This window comes from Pleurotus ostreatus, assembly GCF_014466165.1.
Source record: "Pleurotus ostreatus strain PC9 chromosome Unknown scaffold_1, whole genome shotgun sequence".
Classification (NCBI taxonomy): Eukaryota; Fungi; Basidiomycota; class Agaricomycetes; order Agaricales; family Pleurotaceae; genus Pleurotus; species Pleurotus ostreatus.
Window position 1 is genome coordinate 435505 of NW_023503156.1, and position 16738 is coordinate 452242.

The 16738-nt window shown below is 50.6% G+C and overlaps 6 protein-coding genes across 6 annotated transcripts; 1 reads left to right on the forward strand and 5 right to left on the reverse strand.

Annotated features, from left to right (window-relative positions):
• Positions 1–363: 363 nt before the first annotated feature.
• PC9H_000127 (uncharacterized protein) lies at positions 364–1730 on the reverse strand (the record flags this gene model as incomplete). The annotated part of the gene is made up of 3 exons (XM_036769790.1): positions 364–654; positions 711–1391; positions 1581–1730. 3 exons carry the CDS (start codon positions 1728–1730, stop codon positions 364–366), a joined length of 1122 nt encoding a protein of 373 aa, XP_036635635.1.
• A 1424-nt stretch (positions 1731–3154) lies between these two features.
• Positions 3155–4525, reverse strand: PC9H_000128 (uncharacterized protein; the record flags this gene model as incomplete). The annotated part of the gene is made up of 5 exons (XM_036769791.1): positions 3155–3236; positions 3293–3373; positions 3945–4031; positions 4087–4179; positions 4230–4525. 5 exons carry the CDS (start codon positions 4523–4525, stop codon positions 3155–3157), a joined length of 639 nt encoding a protein of 212 aa, XP_036635636.1.
• A 1661-nt stretch (positions 4526–6186) lies between these two features.
• Positions 6187–7373, reverse strand: SPA2_1 (component of the polarisome; the record flags this gene model as incomplete). The annotated part of the gene is made up of 5 exons (XM_036769792.1): positions 6187–6211; positions 6265–6761; positions 6819–6976; positions 7029–7145; positions 7211–7373. The coding sequence occupies 5 exons, from the start codon at positions 7371–7373 to the stop codon at positions 6187–6189; spliced, it is 960 nt and encodes a 319-aa protein (XP_036635637.1).
• Positions 7374–7642: 269 nt separating this feature from the next.
• PC9H_000130 (uncharacterized protein) lies at positions 7643–9376 on the reverse strand (the record flags this gene model as incomplete). Its single annotated transcript, XM_036769793.1, has 7 exons — positions 7643–7885; positions 7938–8003; positions 8052–8147; positions 8197–8524; positions 8576–8711; positions 8763–9261; positions 9317–9376. The coding sequence occupies 7 exons, from the start codon at positions 9374–9376 to the stop codon at positions 7643–7645; spliced, it is 1428 nt and encodes a 475-aa protein (XP_036635638.1).
• Positions 9377–9498: 122 nt separating this feature from the next.
• GWT1 (Glucosaminyl phosphatidylinositol (GlcN-PI) nositol acylation protein) lies at positions 9499–11414 on the forward strand (the record flags this gene model as incomplete). The annotated part of the gene is made up of 9 exons (XM_036769794.1): positions 9499–9591; positions 9640–10020; positions 10070–10255; positions 10304–10436; positions 10487–10591; positions 10647–10903; positions 10964–11095; positions 11177–11212; positions 11268–11414. 9 exons carry the CDS (start codon positions 9499–9501, stop codon positions 11412–11414), a joined length of 1470 nt encoding a protein of 489 aa, XP_036635639.1.
• A 163-nt stretch (positions 11415–11577) lies between these two features.
• PC9H_000132 (uncharacterized protein) lies at positions 11578–14120 on the reverse strand (the record flags this gene model as incomplete). Its single annotated transcript, XM_036769795.1, has 4 exons — positions 11578–12318; positions 12370–12527; positions 12580–13735; positions 13794–14120. The coding sequence occupies 4 exons, from the start codon at positions 14118–14120 to the stop codon at positions 11578–11580; spliced, it is 2382 nt and encodes a 793-aa protein (XP_036635640.1).
• Positions 14121–16738: the final 2618 nt, after the last annotated feature.

Genomic DNA, 16738 nt, shown 5'->3' on the forward strand with positions numbered 1-16738 from the left:
CGGTACATTCAAGTGACATGATAGTACTACGGAGCAGGAGTCCTAGTGCCTTAATGGGTCAAGCGCACCGTAGACACAGCTGAAGCAGAGCGTCGATACGACGAAGGGTTGCGGAACTGCCTTCCAAGCCGCCTTTTACACATTTACGGTGCTAGTACATCGGGTGTTGACAAGTTGAACGTTCGGAAGTCTTCGGGACTTGAGCCCACAGAATGGGCATGCGCTACATCTACTCATAGACGTAGTCGGGAACAATGTATGTATTGATGCTTCTGTGAAAGGATGACAGATAGCGAGCGATATACAACCGCGACCAAGGATAATACATATGGACCATTGCCCCCTCTCCTCCTTCTATCATCCTCAGGCCCGTGCGTTGACCCTAGAGGGAGCAGTGGCTCTGGCAGGGGCTGCGGAGGATGCTCTTGCTGCGGTTGCAGCAGTCGCAGTGACACGACCAATGGCAGCGGAAGCAACGAGCGAAGATGAAGGCCTTTGGGAAATCGCGACAGCAGGGCGACTGCGGGAAGCGCCAAAGGCACTAAGAAGCCCCTGGGCTGGGTTCGCAGCGTTGAGAGGGACGAAAGGAGCATCCGGACCCGAACAAGCAGTCTCCGTGAAGCTAATCAACATTGTCGCCTTCGGGTTAGGCCACTAGAAAGCGGCAACAGGTGAGTCCGTCGTTGCCAGTTCTAATAAACAGAACTTACGAATGTGAGACCGTGTTCAGGAACTGGGCACGTAGGGCCGATGCTGCCATTGCCAGTAGGTCCACCTCCCAACCTGATGAAGCACTTTCCTCCGGAGCATGCTGGGACACCCTTGAAGACACCGGCCTGAGCCCCGTTGGTGTTGAATTTGATGTGTGTGCCCCCAGCGCCGTTGTCCACCCATCCAACAGCTCCCGTAGCATCCTCAGGTCGGCCCATCTGGTCCTGGAGAAGGAATGTACCATCCGTAGGCACTGCTTCTGCCAACGCGCAATCGGTGGTGCTTCGGCAAACCTTGAAGGGGATGTCCTTGAAGAATCCATCCTTGGAGTAGGTTGGTGCAGCGTGATCAGCACCGAGCTGGGTGCCGTCGGCGAATTTGAGGATGTAGCAGTGGCCGTATTGAATACCGAGGTCATCCTCATCACCGCAGACAGGATCGGCGAGGTCCTTGCACGTTGGGCGGGGTGGGGGCGGCGCACATTTGCCGTTCAACCAAATCATTCCGGCAGTGCAGCACCCGCCGGTCTTCGTGGCCTTGTCACCGACGAATACCAAGCTTGGGGCGCAGCATCCTCCGAGGCCAGATGCCTTATCTTGCGACCATCCTTGGCCTCTGTCGCAACACCCTCCTACGAGGGTGGTCTGGTTGCCAGACCAGCTTTGGCCCGGAGAGCAACACTGGGGATGGAATGAGCGACAACGGTGCATTAGACTAGATAGACCGTCACCTCTCCTATTTGCGCATTTTGGTCGAACCAAGTCACGGACCAGGGAGCGATACAGCAGTTAACAGTCTTGTCTGGGTCACCCTACCAAGCTCATCATTAGTATTCTGCACTCCGTACTTATAACAGGAGAATGGCTTACAGGCAAGAGGAACGGTGTGGCATCTCCAAAGCAAGCCTGGGCGGCGTCTTTGGAGTGACCGATAGCAACGCCTTGAGCTTTGTCCACTGCGGCATTGGCAGTGACAGCTGCAAGGACGAAGGCAAGGAGAACTCGTGCGATGAAGGCCATTGCTAAAGTCTTGAAACCGTAGTACTGCTGAAAGCTCTGCTGAAAGCTGAGAACCGTTGGCTGTGGTATTGAGGCCAGTACGGCCCTGCTTTTATACGGAACAATGCAGCCAATAGACATTCAACCGACAATAGCTGCTTCTCATTCGACGCCCAGATGACAGAATTACATATCGTATTTTTAGGAAGCGCATCTAGCGGGTGTTGACGCGTTGATAGGTTTGTTCACTGTCCTTCCAGGGGGACCAAGGGACGCCAGACACGGATGGAAGCAAGATAGAGGGTAATGGGCGGCAAAGGAAAGACAGCATACCACACACGCGGTGGTAATCCACTAATCGCAGTTCTTCTGGGTATTCTGGACTGTGGTGAGAAGATGGCATAGCGGCTTTCACGTTTAAGCCCAAGTTGGGCGCTTCGATGTGACATCTTCCGTTCCAATACAACGTTGCAGTACCATCATGTTGCAGTACAACTGCAGTACAAGTCCACGATAGGACGCGTGATCGCGACTCGGAGAGAAGCATCGGCGGTGGAATATACAAGAAGCTAGCTGTAGTGTTATCGTAAACGCTTACCTAGCGCGAACGCCCCTAGAGCTTAAGAGACGCGTAGCCTGGCGCCAGAATGGTCCACAGCCGACTGAATGGATGTCAGCAAGAGCCCAAGAGTGGACCCGAGTGTATGAAGTTAATAGCTCGGGAGCATTAAGAAATGACCTTGAATATTGGGGGTTGAGAGACATCTTGAACCAGAGCGCAGAGTAACGGTCGACACCTGCGCCAATGTAGCTAGGGATTCGGATCACGTACATAGAAGCACAGATGACCAGAAGCGTGATGAAAAGAGCCCAACATTGAATGACCAATTGACGACTTCCCACGCAACAGTGCAAGGCGTCCGCTCGCCCACTGGCTGAGGATGCATAGCACGATGAATTGTGAGGGTATTTTCGTTGGAAAAGGCTGCCAGGAAGTAACAGCCTGCGAGCATGGACAGGAAGTCGAGAAGGTGTCCGATGGGTCGGCGCCGGCGTTCCGACTCACCCAGAAACCGTTCTTGGATATCGTAGGGTACTTGCATGTTGAATCCAGAAAAGTGGCAAGGTCGTGCAAGAGCTTGTTACCCAGTTCACCGTGCCGTCGTAGATTGTTGTGGTCCAGACAAAGGGGGGAACTTGGGCGCCAATAAATCTTGAGTAGCTTGAGTCCAGAGTCCTACAATGTCCACGGCACACAACCTCAGGTGGTTCAACAGCGTGGTTTATTGTTCTAAGATATATGAACGGCACTAAGTATTGAGGCTAACGATACAGTTAGGAGAAAAACAAAACGTGATAGCCAAATCAAATAGGATGAAGATGAGTATAAAAGTTGTTCATGCTATTACTTTTGATACACAATACGAGCGCATATGGGAGGTCGCTTAGTCGTGAGCGGAATTAGGCGATGCGGTGACGATAGGTCCAACACCGTAGACGGGCTTCCATCCTGGTATACCGGCGTCGCTGAACAGAAGGTCGTATCAGCTTTTGTTGTGCAGTCAAACTTGTCGGGATCCTACCTTTCTGCGGTTTGAGAGGGAACCACTGGTCCGACACCGTACCAAGGCTTCCAGCCCGGGATGCCTGCGTTTTCCTCATCCCTGAGAAGAAGGTGTGTGAGCTATTGGAATGACGATGCACGGTATCAGAGAACCGCACCTTCCAATGTGCTTGGAGGGGACCACAGGTCCAACACCATAAATGGGCTTCCACCCAGGGATACAAGTGTAGAAATAGTAAACTCAGTATTGTGGGGGTACAATGACTGTATATTCATGTACCTGTAGAAATAGTAAACTACGAGTACGAGTGAGTACGCGTTAAGTAAAGATAGGTAAAGACAAAAAGGGCTCACCTCAGTATTGTGGGGGTACAATGACTGAGGTGCCGAAAAGTAAAGGAACACATATATAATGGTTGCGACTCGCGCATGCGTGCACGTGGGCAGTGAATCAGATGTAAGTAGTAAAAGGCGTGATAAGAGACATGAAACGGAAACGGTGCAAGTTGACGCATGGCCAACTTGCATTACCCGTTTCGGCTAACGGATAGCCGTATTTGGCTAGCGATGGACTCGCCGTGTGTTTGCTAACCCAACAACAAGGGGCATTGGTGTCACTAGAGATGCATTATATTAGTCTCCGTAGAGCAGACAAGTTAAGTCCTTCTCACCTTTCGCTGGTTTGTGACGGGATCGCAGGTCCAACACCGTAAATGGGCTTCCACCCCGGGATACCCGGTACATCGACATCACTATCGCTGAGGCGTACCATATTAGCCTTCGAGGTGGTTGATGACATGTATGGTATCTCACCGTTTAACGACCTTTGAAGGAGCCGCGGACGGGATTACTGGGCCTACTCCAGCGTGGGGGTTCCAGCCTGGAATACCGGGCGCGTCGACATCACTAAACCAGTTATTAGCTTTTGTCGTATTTGTGGGATATTGCAAACTCACGAATCGTCGCCAGCGGCTTTTGAGGGGATCACGGGGCCTACGCCATACCATGATTTCCATCCCGGGATGCCAGGTGCGTCGACATCGACGTCGCTAGATAGATAGTGTAAGTGTTCAAGGGTATACCGGAACAGATCAAGGAACTCGCCGTTCAGCAACCTTAGTAGGAGTCTGAGATGGAATGACGGGTCCAAAACCACATTGTCCAACATTGCCTTACCTTTCGGCGGTTGTGGAGGGGACCACAGGTCTAACGCCATATCAGGGCTTCCAGCCAGGAATACCAGCATCGTCATCGCTAAGGACTACATCAGTATGCCGCTCACTTAGTTCATGAGACGTGCACACACCGCTTGGTGGGTGTGGGTACAGCGATTGATTGCATTGCAAGGATATGGATTGATAGTGAAGGATATCATGGACGTCCAGAGGGGTTTTAAAGCAATTCCAATCCGGTAGACCCCGTGAAATACACCCAAGGTTGTACGGTGGTACATCACCGTGGAACAGCTGAATCCTCCTGCGCATGGTACCAGCTACGCACTATGGGCGAGGTGAACCAGACCGTAGAGCGTTCGAGCGTTGGAGGACTGTCAGTATGATAGTTATTTTTAGCGACGTTGTAGAAAGCCGTGTTTTGTACGCAGCTTCAGCCGATCGGCTGATCGATCCTCGAGAGCCCTGGATGACTCTGAGCGGCCAGTGGTAGCCCCAGCGGTCCAAGCTGGAAGGACCGGCTACAGGGTCTGATGGCTCGCTAGAAAATGAAGAAAACGCTGTGTGAAAGGGATCAGCGAAAAGAAAGCCACGCCGAGAATCACATAAGCACCGAGGTGAGCTTGAGTGGACCGGGTGCCATTTTGGAGGTAGTGTATATTGCAGACCATTGGATTCTTTGAGCTTGGCCACGAGTTACTTCCCGGATCCAGCGCCGAGACTATGAATGTGCTGGAAGCGCAGGCACATATTGCCATGCTGTTCAAGGTCGACCTCGGAGTATCCTTCTTCATCTTCCATTGGGAGCACATGGAATCCCGTCGTCGGCGAGTGGCCGAGGACAAAGGTTCATCCAATCAACAGGTGTATGAGGCGAAAGGCATCGTGTGTGTCTGAACTCAACATGATCCGTATCGGTACGCTGTATAAGGCCCTTTCGGCACTTCATTTTCTATATAAAAAAAGAAAGACGGGCGAGCCCACGAGCCGCGCACATTTATGGCGTCCAGGGAAACCGAGTTTCCAAGGATGACACAGGCTGTGCAGGCTCTGGAGCACATCTGGCTCGCTTAATTGACCCACGGTCGAGATGCCTGCAAAACATCGGTACGAAGGTGATTCGCAGTAAATAGTCTATATTTTGACCACGAATATTAGGAGCCCTCAGCGCCTTATGAAAAGCGAAATGAGACAGATATTACAGACCACCATGATGATCAAAATCGAGCGAAGCGGGAAGTCAGAGATGTGAGATGCACACAAAACGGAGGCAAAACTCACTTTGATGGTAATGAACGACACGTTTCAAAATGAGCCCTTCAAGGAGACAAAGATAGCTCTTTCTCAGCTGGCGATCGCTATTTAGAGCAGCCAGACGTCAAGAATTGTAGTAAAAGTCAGCATGCAAGGAAATTGTGCGGCGTTTCGTTGTGGAGAGCCTAATCACTACTCGCTAGGCGCTGGAACATGTGCTGAGAAAGGGGCTAGGAGGAGATACAGGGAGAGAGAATCGGGAAGGAGATGTCGCCCAAGACGAAGCCATTACCGACCCCGCCTAGTGGCGATACGCCGGGGAAATAGAATTATTTAGTAGCTGCAGTTATTTACCAGGAATATAGCTTGTACCAGTTGACATACCGCTGTTCAACATAGTCAGTAAAGCAGCATGTAGATCCGTCTCTATATCCAGCAAAATAGCACGTCGGCCAGCGCTCGCGGCGCGCTGCTTCTGAGGGCCACATTAGCCCGCCTTGTTCAGCTGAAAGCTGAAACAATGAAGATCAGAAAGCAGAGGATGATGCGTAATTTTGTTACGAACTAGTTACGAACTGACTCTGCTCTTGCCAACTGGTCTTCAAGGTGGCGAATTCTTCCTTCGTGGTCTTCCCACATTAATAGGACAGCATCTAGGTCGCCGTCGAGGAATGCGCGCACTAGAGCCCCGCGTTTGCCTTTATGCTCGGGTCTCTCTCCGCTAGAAAATGTAGGCGTGATGGGTAACGACCGGGTGACAGTTGTATTCATGGGGTCGCCTCCTCTACTTAGGGAATGCAGAGAGACCCGCCGCTCAGACAGAGCGAAGTCGCGTTCTCCTCGTGCATTATGAGTTGGGACGGACCCAGTAGGTGGCATCGGTGTGCTCAGAGAGGATTCATAGGTCGGAAGACGTCTATCGTACCAATTCGACGTGGAGTTACCAACTTGATCTTCCGAGGGACCGCCGCTGCCAGCTCGGCTGGGGGTAGCATCCAGGGCGTTATGGTGCGGAGAATGAGAATGAGAACCAGGACTTGGGCGAGATGAGGATTGTCCGATCTAAGGACGACAGAAGTCAGCGATGTGTTCAAAGGCGTGACTTACAAATCAACATACCGCTATAGGCACATGTTGAAATTCCGGATATCGTCGGCTGATTTCGAAGTGAACGTCTCCACATAAATCTTGGAATTTCGACGAGGATAGTAAGGCCAGCCTCTGCCGAGTTTGATTCCGCTTGGGATGGAAACCTTCTCGCAAGTTTAGTGCGTGGACTTCAAAACGAAATCATTGAAGGTCCCACATCCTTTGGAAATAGCACTGTACCTAGATTATATTTCCTTCGGACAACTTCATCGTAAACATCTCCTGAAAGCTCAAGCAACTGTTGCGTTGAGAGCTTTTCCAGAGGAGCCCGTACTTTGATTCGCGAACCTGGAACAACTATAATGTACCATTGACGCTGATCAGCTAGCCTAGAAGGAAGCAGATAGCAACCCAGTACTTACAGAGTGCTAAGCATCCTGCTAGGGTCTCGCCAAGCTCATTGTGTCGTAGTTGCAGAATCGCCCGTTCCTCGCTGAATTTAGTGGTGGTAGGCACTAAGTCTGCAGCTGAAAGTTTCTCTACTTGGTACGCCGGACTACGCAGGCTGGCGTATCTTCGAGACATCAATGGTCAGTGGTAATTGATATGGAGGTCAATCCTCAACTTGAGGCACTGGAAAGTGCTTTAAAGACATTCACCCGTCTCCGCAACCAATTCCGCTTCAATTCCTGGCCCTCTCCAAGCCTCATGTTGTTAATAAAATCACCGTCAGCGTTCAAATCGAGGTACGTTATCAAGGCAGTGCAAGGAGACCAGTCCCGTGTTGGATTGTGCAGGGCAATCACTGTCGATTGACTGTCGACTTCAATGACAGGCACCAGTTCACATCGATGTCAATTTCCTCGGTTGTGATTTTGTTGTAATACGACAGATTTGCGCTGGAAGAGTAAGTGGTCCTTGTCCACTTCGGTATTTATCCTCTTTAGCTTCGGGGGTGCTCTCATACCGTCCTTCGCCATGATCAATTCGAGCGGGCCACCTATTGGTACGTCCGGGGTAGCAAGCGGCGTCGCGGACTGGAAGAATAGCTTTGGTCGACGACGGGGACGTCTGTCGGGGGGCTGATCGAGCTCAACCTAGGCAAATGCGTGTCAGTAAGAGTGATACCTTCACGTGCTCAGGACTCACCTGTTCTTCCTCCTCACTCGCATGCTCGTTCAGTTTGCGGAACAACGAAGACAGGTCGGGTAAAGTCTAGAGAAAGCTCAATACAACAACTATCATTGGGGTATGATCGCGTACGTCAGCTCTTTCTGCGAACAAGGTCTCCGAGTTGACTCGGGCAGCTTTGGAATTAGCAGAACCATTATCGTTGTCCGAGCTCCAACGGTCGTCCGTCTACCACAAAGCTCAGTGACATGTGTTGCCGAGATTGTGGTAGGCTCACCAATTCTGTCCGTAGTCCCCTGTCATCTCTGGAACCTCGACCCGTTTCTCGTTTCTCGATGACGTTTGTTAACTCCCGGGCGGCACGGTCCACCCAGAGTTTTTGATCTACGGGTACCATTGTCGCCTTGCGTGGTTCCTTAAGAGCGGTCGCCGATGAAGCTCGCGATTTCCGAATGCCTAGAACCGCTGGTGATCTTGGAGGTGCCCTGGTCACGGTCGCATTTGGCACCATTTGCGATTTCCGCTTCTGAGTTGTGCCCACTAGCCGAGCAGTTTTCTGTTGATCGACCGTTTGAACTACCTGCATTCTAGGCACCTCTTCACACCTATGAGAGATGGATCAGTAACAAGAAGCGACGAGCCTCTGGATTACATACGGAGTCTTCTGCCACCCTGTTTCTAGTTTGAGTCCTCTAACACGAATTGAATGCAAAGCCTTGCTAAGCGTATCGACCATCACTGGATATGGCATGCGATAGAGTTCCAGCGTTGGGCTAAAGATGTACGTCCAATCTATGACACGCGTGAAGCGTTACAGAAGAGTCATTGTTTTGGCACACGTACCATGTAAAAGCCACTTGTTCCCCTGCTCCGTCGCCTTGGCTTCGTTAAGAACTAACTTCTGCCTCCCCCGTGCGTCAGTCCCGCTCTCCGCGCCACGTGCAACGATCATATTGAGCGCAGTGCGAAGTCGATGTTTGATGGTACTCCGGATTGTCCCTTTCTTGCTTGTATTCTTTATAGAAGTTGCAATGAAGAAGGACATTGGAATACGAGTGCCGGAATTCCGAGGGCCAGATACATGAATCCTTTCCTTCCAAGGTATATGAGCATATTTAAATTGACGAGCGATGGGCTCTTTCGAAGGGTCGGGAGGCTTCTCAAGCACAGCAAACGGGAAAGCGTTGATTCTCAAAGCAGAATTCGCGAACGATGGGAAGTCGGATTTCCGTAGAGATGTTGCTGGGTGGTCGGGGGAAAGAAACGTGGATTTCGGCGTCTTGCACGGTTGCTTTCCGGGGTCAATGAGCTTCGCAGGCGAACCTGGATTTTGGCCCCGGAACTATGTCCCAAACAGCGGTCAACGATGGCAGAGTGTATGATACCTGTGCACTCACAATAACAGACGTGAATCTAGGGGACTTGGGGAGTCTTTTCAGTTCAGGGCATCTGTGCATAAAGGGATACGGTTGTGAAGATGACTTTAGGCGCACACGACCGTTTCTGTTTACCAGCGCCTAATTGTAACCTTCCCTTCCTCCTCGTACCCTCATCGTTTCGGCTTTCCAGCGTCCTAGTCATGGACAACTACAAGACCTCGAAAGAGGCATTTGTATCAAACATGACGGGCTCCAGCATAGGACACATTAATTTGGTTTCGTCCGCTGCCCTGGTACGCTGCGTTTACTCGAACTACGTTTGAATCTCATAATGAAGTAAGGCCTCTATTGGATTATATTCAGCCTTTCAGTCGCGATGGTCGCCACACATATCAAATCACCCGCTTGCTTCATGCTTGATCCTCGTCCTACCCCTCCTGCTTTCCATGACATTCTTTGCCGACTCGCCCGTAACCTTGGCTCTTCTGCTCTTGCTTCCAACGGGGTTTTTACTCCTCAAACCAAGGAGGGATTCCAGTGTTGTACTTCCGAACTCGACGCCACAACAGGATTCGGAGACCACGGCTAAGATTGAACCTTTCCCAGCGGTAACAACATATCGAGCCCATATGATGCTGATGACCATTCTGGCTATATTGGCAGTCGATTTCCCTGTTTTCCCGAGGAAACTGGCTAAATGTGAGACTTTCGGTGTGTCGTTAGTGAGTTTCGATCCTACGTTTTCAATACATTAAAGCTGAAGCGTTGCAGATGGACATTGGTGTTGGGTCTTTCGTGTTTTCTCAAGGGATCGTGTCTGCTATTCCTATCTTGAAGGACCCGACATACCTGACCCTCCCCATGTGGAAAAAACTTCCCATTGTCATACGAAAGACGTCGCCCATCATACTCTTAGGCGTCATTCGCGTCATTTTGGTGAAGGGAGTAGAATACCCGGTAAGTTCACTCACTCACCGACCTACTCTGCTGGAACAGAGCACGTAGGAACATGAAACAGAATATGGCGCACATTGGAATTTCTTCATTACCCTTGCACTATTGCCCATCTTGCAAGTTCTCCTACACCCGCTAATCCTACGCCTACCCGTTTCTTTGATAGGCATCTTGGTCGGAATAGGTGCGGGCCCTCAATGCCTTCTCCTGTCATCCCCTCATGCGCATCTTCAGCTCACCAGTTTAGCTTGTCGTGGTTTGGTTTGGAGAATTACGTTCTACACGTTCCTCGGACGTCCATCATCTCAGCTAACAAAGAGGGCATAGCATCCCTCATAGGTCCGTGCACATCTCTTCTGCATCTCTGGGGTGTTGACTTAGGATCGGTAAACAGGCTACTTGGCTATCCAGCTGTTAGGATTGTCGACGGGCACCATCGTTCTGCCCCCTTCCCCTAACCACTTTAGAAGACAACAGCAAGCACTTTCCGATCGATCGTCTAAACGTCGCGATAGCACCGCATCTCCTTCGATCACACAGCGTCAGAACGACAAGACTGCAACAGTTCTTTTCTCTTATGCAGTCCTGTGGTGGTCCTTCCTCGGAATCACGAAATTACTCGCGGTTGGGACGAATGTTTCAAGACGCATGGTACGTGTCATTGTTCAGCTCGAATTCGAAGGACGATCATGCTTAGTTGTCGTGTGATAGGCCAATTTGCAATATGTCCTGTGGGTTGCGGCGTATAACACTAGCTTTATCCTGGGATATATCCTGCTGGATCTCTATTTCTTCCCCTCCCCTTTGTCTAAATCCGTCTACTCACCAACATCGAAATTGAAAGTCTCGGTACAGTCACCAGCCTTTCCGGCGTCAAATGCATCGCAAGCCAGACAATTGGGGAACCCACCGCCCTTATTGGAGGCTATCAATAGGAACGGACTGGCATTGTTCCTCTTGGTGAGTCATTCATCCTTGAACAAGGAGAAGTGTCGCTGAAACATTGATTTACTAGGCGAACGTTGCTACAGGGCTGATCAATATGTCCGTCCAGACGATGTATATGTCCGATCTTTGGGCTTTCTGCATCCTAGTCACGTACTCTTTTGGTATATCCCTAATTGCCTGGGCGCTGCGTAGTAGGCGTTTAGTGAAGCTATGACTCCTTGCGCTGTAAAGTCGACTCTCTCTCATGCGCACATTTTCCCGAAGACATGAATCGTAAATCCATGGTATGATAAAATTACAAAAGTGAGATAGCAAAAATAAATATGTTACAGGACGCAGGACGTTATCATCTAACGGACGCACTGTTAGCACATGCATCAGTTAGTGCTGCCATTGTGTAAGCGTGTACTCCTCCCCGTCGCGGGCATCTTCTTCGACTTACGTTCTTTGGACCCTCCTGCAAACGCTTCCGAGGTGATGCTCTTCACCTTCTTCGGTTGGGGCTCCTCGTCGTCGCTTTCGAGGTCACTTTCGTGGATACTTTTCCTCTTCTTCGACCCACCGCCTCCGGTGCCTTCCGCGGGAACCCGTCCAGTGGCTCTCTGGGGTTTCTTCACGAGCTGTAATTTGGCAGCGTCGTTCGTCGGCCAGGATGAACGAAGCGTAGTATCCCAAATGTACTCCATATCCTTGTGTTCATGTTCCTCGAAAGAAAGGGGGTTAGGCAAATTCTCGTCGAGGATGATATCAGCATTGGCAGCATTGAGGGCTAGACGAGCTTGTGACCTCCAATGATTCAGCTTGTGGAGGATTGAGGCCACGAATTTGGTCAATGGCATGCATGCATCGAATTCCAAGCGTGGCGAGTGGCGACCACCGATGTAATTTCCTTCTGTCACCGCAACGGATTTCCCTGTTCCGCCTTTAGCCTCCTCGTAGTAGGAATATTGATCGAAAATGGCTGGGATGATGAGACCAAGCTGACTGGTCTTATTGTGGGGGAGGTAGAGGAGGCTATAGTATAGTACCACCCAGAAGAAAGATTCTAGATCATCGCTGACTTTGTGGGCACGCCTTGCGCCATCAAGGAGATCAATGGACATGAAAGCCCAAGTACCCTGCAACATTGTGAGTAAAAGCGTTGATTCAGGTGGCAACGCAAGACCCACCGTCCGTTCATGGGCTCTAGGGCCACGTTCAACTTCCTCGACCTTCACCGCCATATCCCAGTCGTTAAGCAGGCCTCCTCCTTTGGGGAGGATCAAGATATTGCCCCCGCTCACGTCGCGGTGCAGTATCCCACATACGTCGAACGCCTGCTTATGACCTAAGTACGAGTCAGCAAGCGGGGGGAGAGGGAATAAGCACCTATGACGGACCTTGAAATGCATCATACACCGCTTGGAACATCTGCTTTGACGAAGAGAAGCACTCGAGCGGCCGACCGACTTCCAGTACAACGAAGCGAACATGGGCCCGTTGATCAATAGGCTTGCCTCCTGTTCTACCGATCTCGTTGGCAAATATGTCCGTTTTCGTGACTTGGTCGGGAAGATCTCCTCCGCAGACGAATGTTGGGACGTGTTTGATTCCATGTTTGTTGAGCTCCCGAAGTATGGCGATTTCACCTCGTTCTATAGCTTTCGAACGCCATTGCTCCTTCAGGAACATGATCGGAGCGTCCTTCGCCTTCTCCAATCCGTCGGTAACTTCCAATGCTGGATATCCGCGCGTTGCTCTGCCGAGTGGTGATTCTGGATCGGCGAGAGATCCCCAAACAAGGAACTTTCGTGGTTTCGGTGTCTTCTTGACATTTTCGTCGGCAGCCTGCAGTGTCTCCGCCCCGACGTTGATGTCATCGGCACAGACCTCGGTCTTGATTTGTACCTTGTCGTTGTCTTCCACTTCTTCTTCCACGTTGTCATCGTAAACATCCATTTTGAATACGGGGCGTACGTGCTTTGGTTTCCATGCTTTGAGACGATCTTGGGCGAGCTTAGTCTCGTCATCGCTGGCAAGCGTGACGGTTGGATCGTACCCCCTTTGAGTGTCGGTCATCTTGGAGAACCTTGAATAGAAGCGGATCAATGGCGTGCAATCCTCAGAGAGATCGAATTTTCTCGAAACGAGCGCGCCGCATCTGTCGAATCGAATGAAGCGGACGTGGGGATAGTAAATATAGACAAGAAATAAGTGGGTACGATGTTGGCGAGCGCAATATTCAGTGGCGTATGTTGCGAGCTGCCCGCGAACATCTTGCGCGTCGTTGGTCTCACTTTCGAAGCTCACACCCAGCTTCTTGGCGAGATCGTTGAATAACTCTAAGAACCAGTTTTTGATCTCCCCGGGAGAGAGAGCGCTGCCGAGCCGGGTAGGAGTAGCAATCGTGACAGAGGCGTCGTCTGTTTTGTGGAGGCCCACATCCGGCTTGACCTTTGAGCCAGCCTTAGAGTCCGGGTCCGCGTGCCGAGAACTATTCATCATCTTGAGGCCCTTAAAGTGAGATTCGTCCGGGGTTTTCATGAAGAAATCTGCCTGTAAGTGTTCATGCATCAGCTTGTGCAAGAAGCCCATGATATGGATGGGAACCTACAACTTCATTGTACACTTCATCTTCGTTGGCTGGCTTCTTTCCGGCGAAGAATTTTCGGTCGATATTTGGTAGCTCCTCAAACTCGCCTTCCTTCAAGTCCAGAGGCATCGTGAGTTCAAAGAAGTCGTCGCCTTCACAGGGGCCGACCCAGTATCCTGACATTTCCTGGCACATTCCGGCTCTCTTCTTTTTGAAATCGTCGGGGTTGAGCTTTTGGCTTTGGATAAGTCCTGAGTACTTCTTAGAAGGAGGTGTAGCTTCAACGAGGGCTGGCTCGATAGTTCGCTTGCGCGGGGGTGAGACGAGTACGGCTTCCTGAGTTAACATAGTGCGAGTGAGTAACGATTCATGGGAAGACGGAGGACATACTATATACGCGTAGTTATGGCCACAAGATGTGGATTGTGGCTCGCGGAAACCTCAAGTAGTAGCTATAGGTGGTGCTATAGGTGGTGGTCGCACTTCAAACAGTATTGTGGCTCGAGCCACAGGGTCAGCGACTCGACAATGTAAGAGCCCACGTGATCGCGAGTTTATTGCCTTTTTCGTCTCTCTCCTCAAGCGGAGCTTGAAACTTTGAAACCTCGTGGCCTTGAGTCCGCGCATTTGCTCGCATGAACGCATGAACCAATCTCCTGCATCTATGTGGCATACAAAAGGCTAATTAGATTATTCCACCCCGTTCCATTGTTTTTCTGAGTTATTTCTTAAGTGGCCACCAGATTGGCTTTCCGTTCCCTCATTCTGTGGACCCAGTTGGTGGCCAGTAGCCACTATCGCTCCTCATGGTAGTGTTCGGCACGAACTAAATGTAGTTACATTAGCGGTCGCGTCGGACGCGCCATTTATGAGGTCAGCGGTAGACTGTTCTATGAGACAGAAATACACGCTGATTCAATGAGCTCCTACACAATGAAAGACCATTGTGATTCAGTTGAACCAAAACACCGTTGATGATTTCCTCTTCCACGACCATATCTATCCCTTTCTTAAGCTCCGTCTGTCCATAGGCACTCGTTCCCGCCTTCCTCCAGGTTTCCGTCGATGGCGCTTGCTTATCACTGAATCTCCTCTTGATTCCTACCCGTTGAAGGACTGGACTAACTACGAACGGTACCATTACACTGTGTCATCCGTTAGACAAAAGTAGAACACGCCGAGTCGAGGTCGGCTCCGTTGGTCGACCGGGGGTTGAACAACTCTGAAAGTGTATGCTGTGAGCCATGCTGACACTATGATAATTTCGAGTACAGACGAACCTATGGATTGTTGCTCTTCGCCGCGACATGATCGTGTCTTCCCCTATTTAAGTCCCTATTTAGAGAAGGAGGGAGCAAATAACGCAGAAAATAATGCAACACTTCCTACTCAGACATGAATGAGATAGTCGGTTGCAATTTGGGATGTTCATCAATTTACGATTTGGGGAAATGCTAGACGATGAGCCGTCTCATTACAGTGGGAGTGTATCTCCACCGTGTTGATAAAAGTACCTTTGTGAGTTCGCCTGCTTGTAGCACAAGTAACGCACGCTATGGACCCATTGCTACAAACCATATATATTGGTGTGGCAACAATTCGCCGTCGGGTTAGGCAAACGGTAACGGGCAGCTCTGGTGGTAAGTGTAGTGCCCACGGAGAGATAGGCGAAGCGGTGAAAGCAATCACTCGCCCCTAGGTGTACATACATACATCTACTATCCCAGCTGGTATGAAACAAGCGCTTCAATAACAAAAGACATCCGACCATGATGCTAAGGAAAATTCAAGGACTACACCCATATGAACGAGCGCGAGGGTAATGTAGGTATTGCATCGTGTACAGCGATCTTGTACGTATATTATCGTTTCGTTGACTACTTGTTTCGGTCCGCACTCAAACATGAGTTGCTACGCGCCACATTATTTTCTTAGGTATTATCTTAGTTACTTACACACGCAGCACCAGCGTGTTTATTTACACATACCTACAGTATATAGTAGCTATCTAAACACCTAGGAATACAACAAGAAGCTAGTTTTACTCCTCCTCCTCAGTTGCGTTGCAAACTCGAGTCCTCGCATTCACACACGGCGAATACTCCTTCGCACCTACAGTAAATCGCCATCTGCCGACGGCGGGCACGAGTTTATAACAACGTGGGCCCTGCTCATGGATGTATATCGGCGAGCAACGCTGCCTGACACCCACACCGATCGAAAGTACTGTTTACATGACCACGCGTTTTGCAGACAGACTAGAGAACAATAAGCCTCGCTGCCTGGTCCGAGAGGAAACGTGTACGCGCACCATGGGTGGGCGTGTTGGTAGCACATTATTGACCGCCTACACCAGGCATATATCAAATGCTAGGGTTTCATCTGCCAGGGAGCCACAGATATATCGGCAGGGATGAGCGCCCACAAACCGACACGTAGCTGCCTATAGATGCAGACATTCAACGGACAATCGCCGAAGGCCGTACGTATCAGCTCGCCACCACGTCCATTGAAAGGCGTAGATTCATTGATGGATTAGATTGGGCAGAATCATACGGGGTCGGAACCACCTAAGGGAACGTAAGCCTAGAAATATGCAAGACAGCAGCCAAGGAAAAGGTCTTCGGCCATTTATGACATTGCTTGGTAGGAGGATAGACCCCGTACCGCAAAATGCACCGGTAAGGGGCAGTGCAGACCGAGGCCTAATGAGACGCGTCGGCGCCTGCACCCCATAGTCATCACGAAGCCAATTGCCTACGGCAGTAGGCTTCGTGGACGGCAATTTCACCCACCGCCAGTTCCAAGCGTCTATCCGCCGATACGGTACCATGTCAAGCGGGCGTTAGACCACATCGGGCCCCGGAAGAAGTCGACCGCGCGCAGCAAGCGGCGAGAACAAGCTGTACATTACCTCCATCTCCGCCAGGGAACTTTCTTCGCCTCCGAGGAATGAAGAGCGGAAT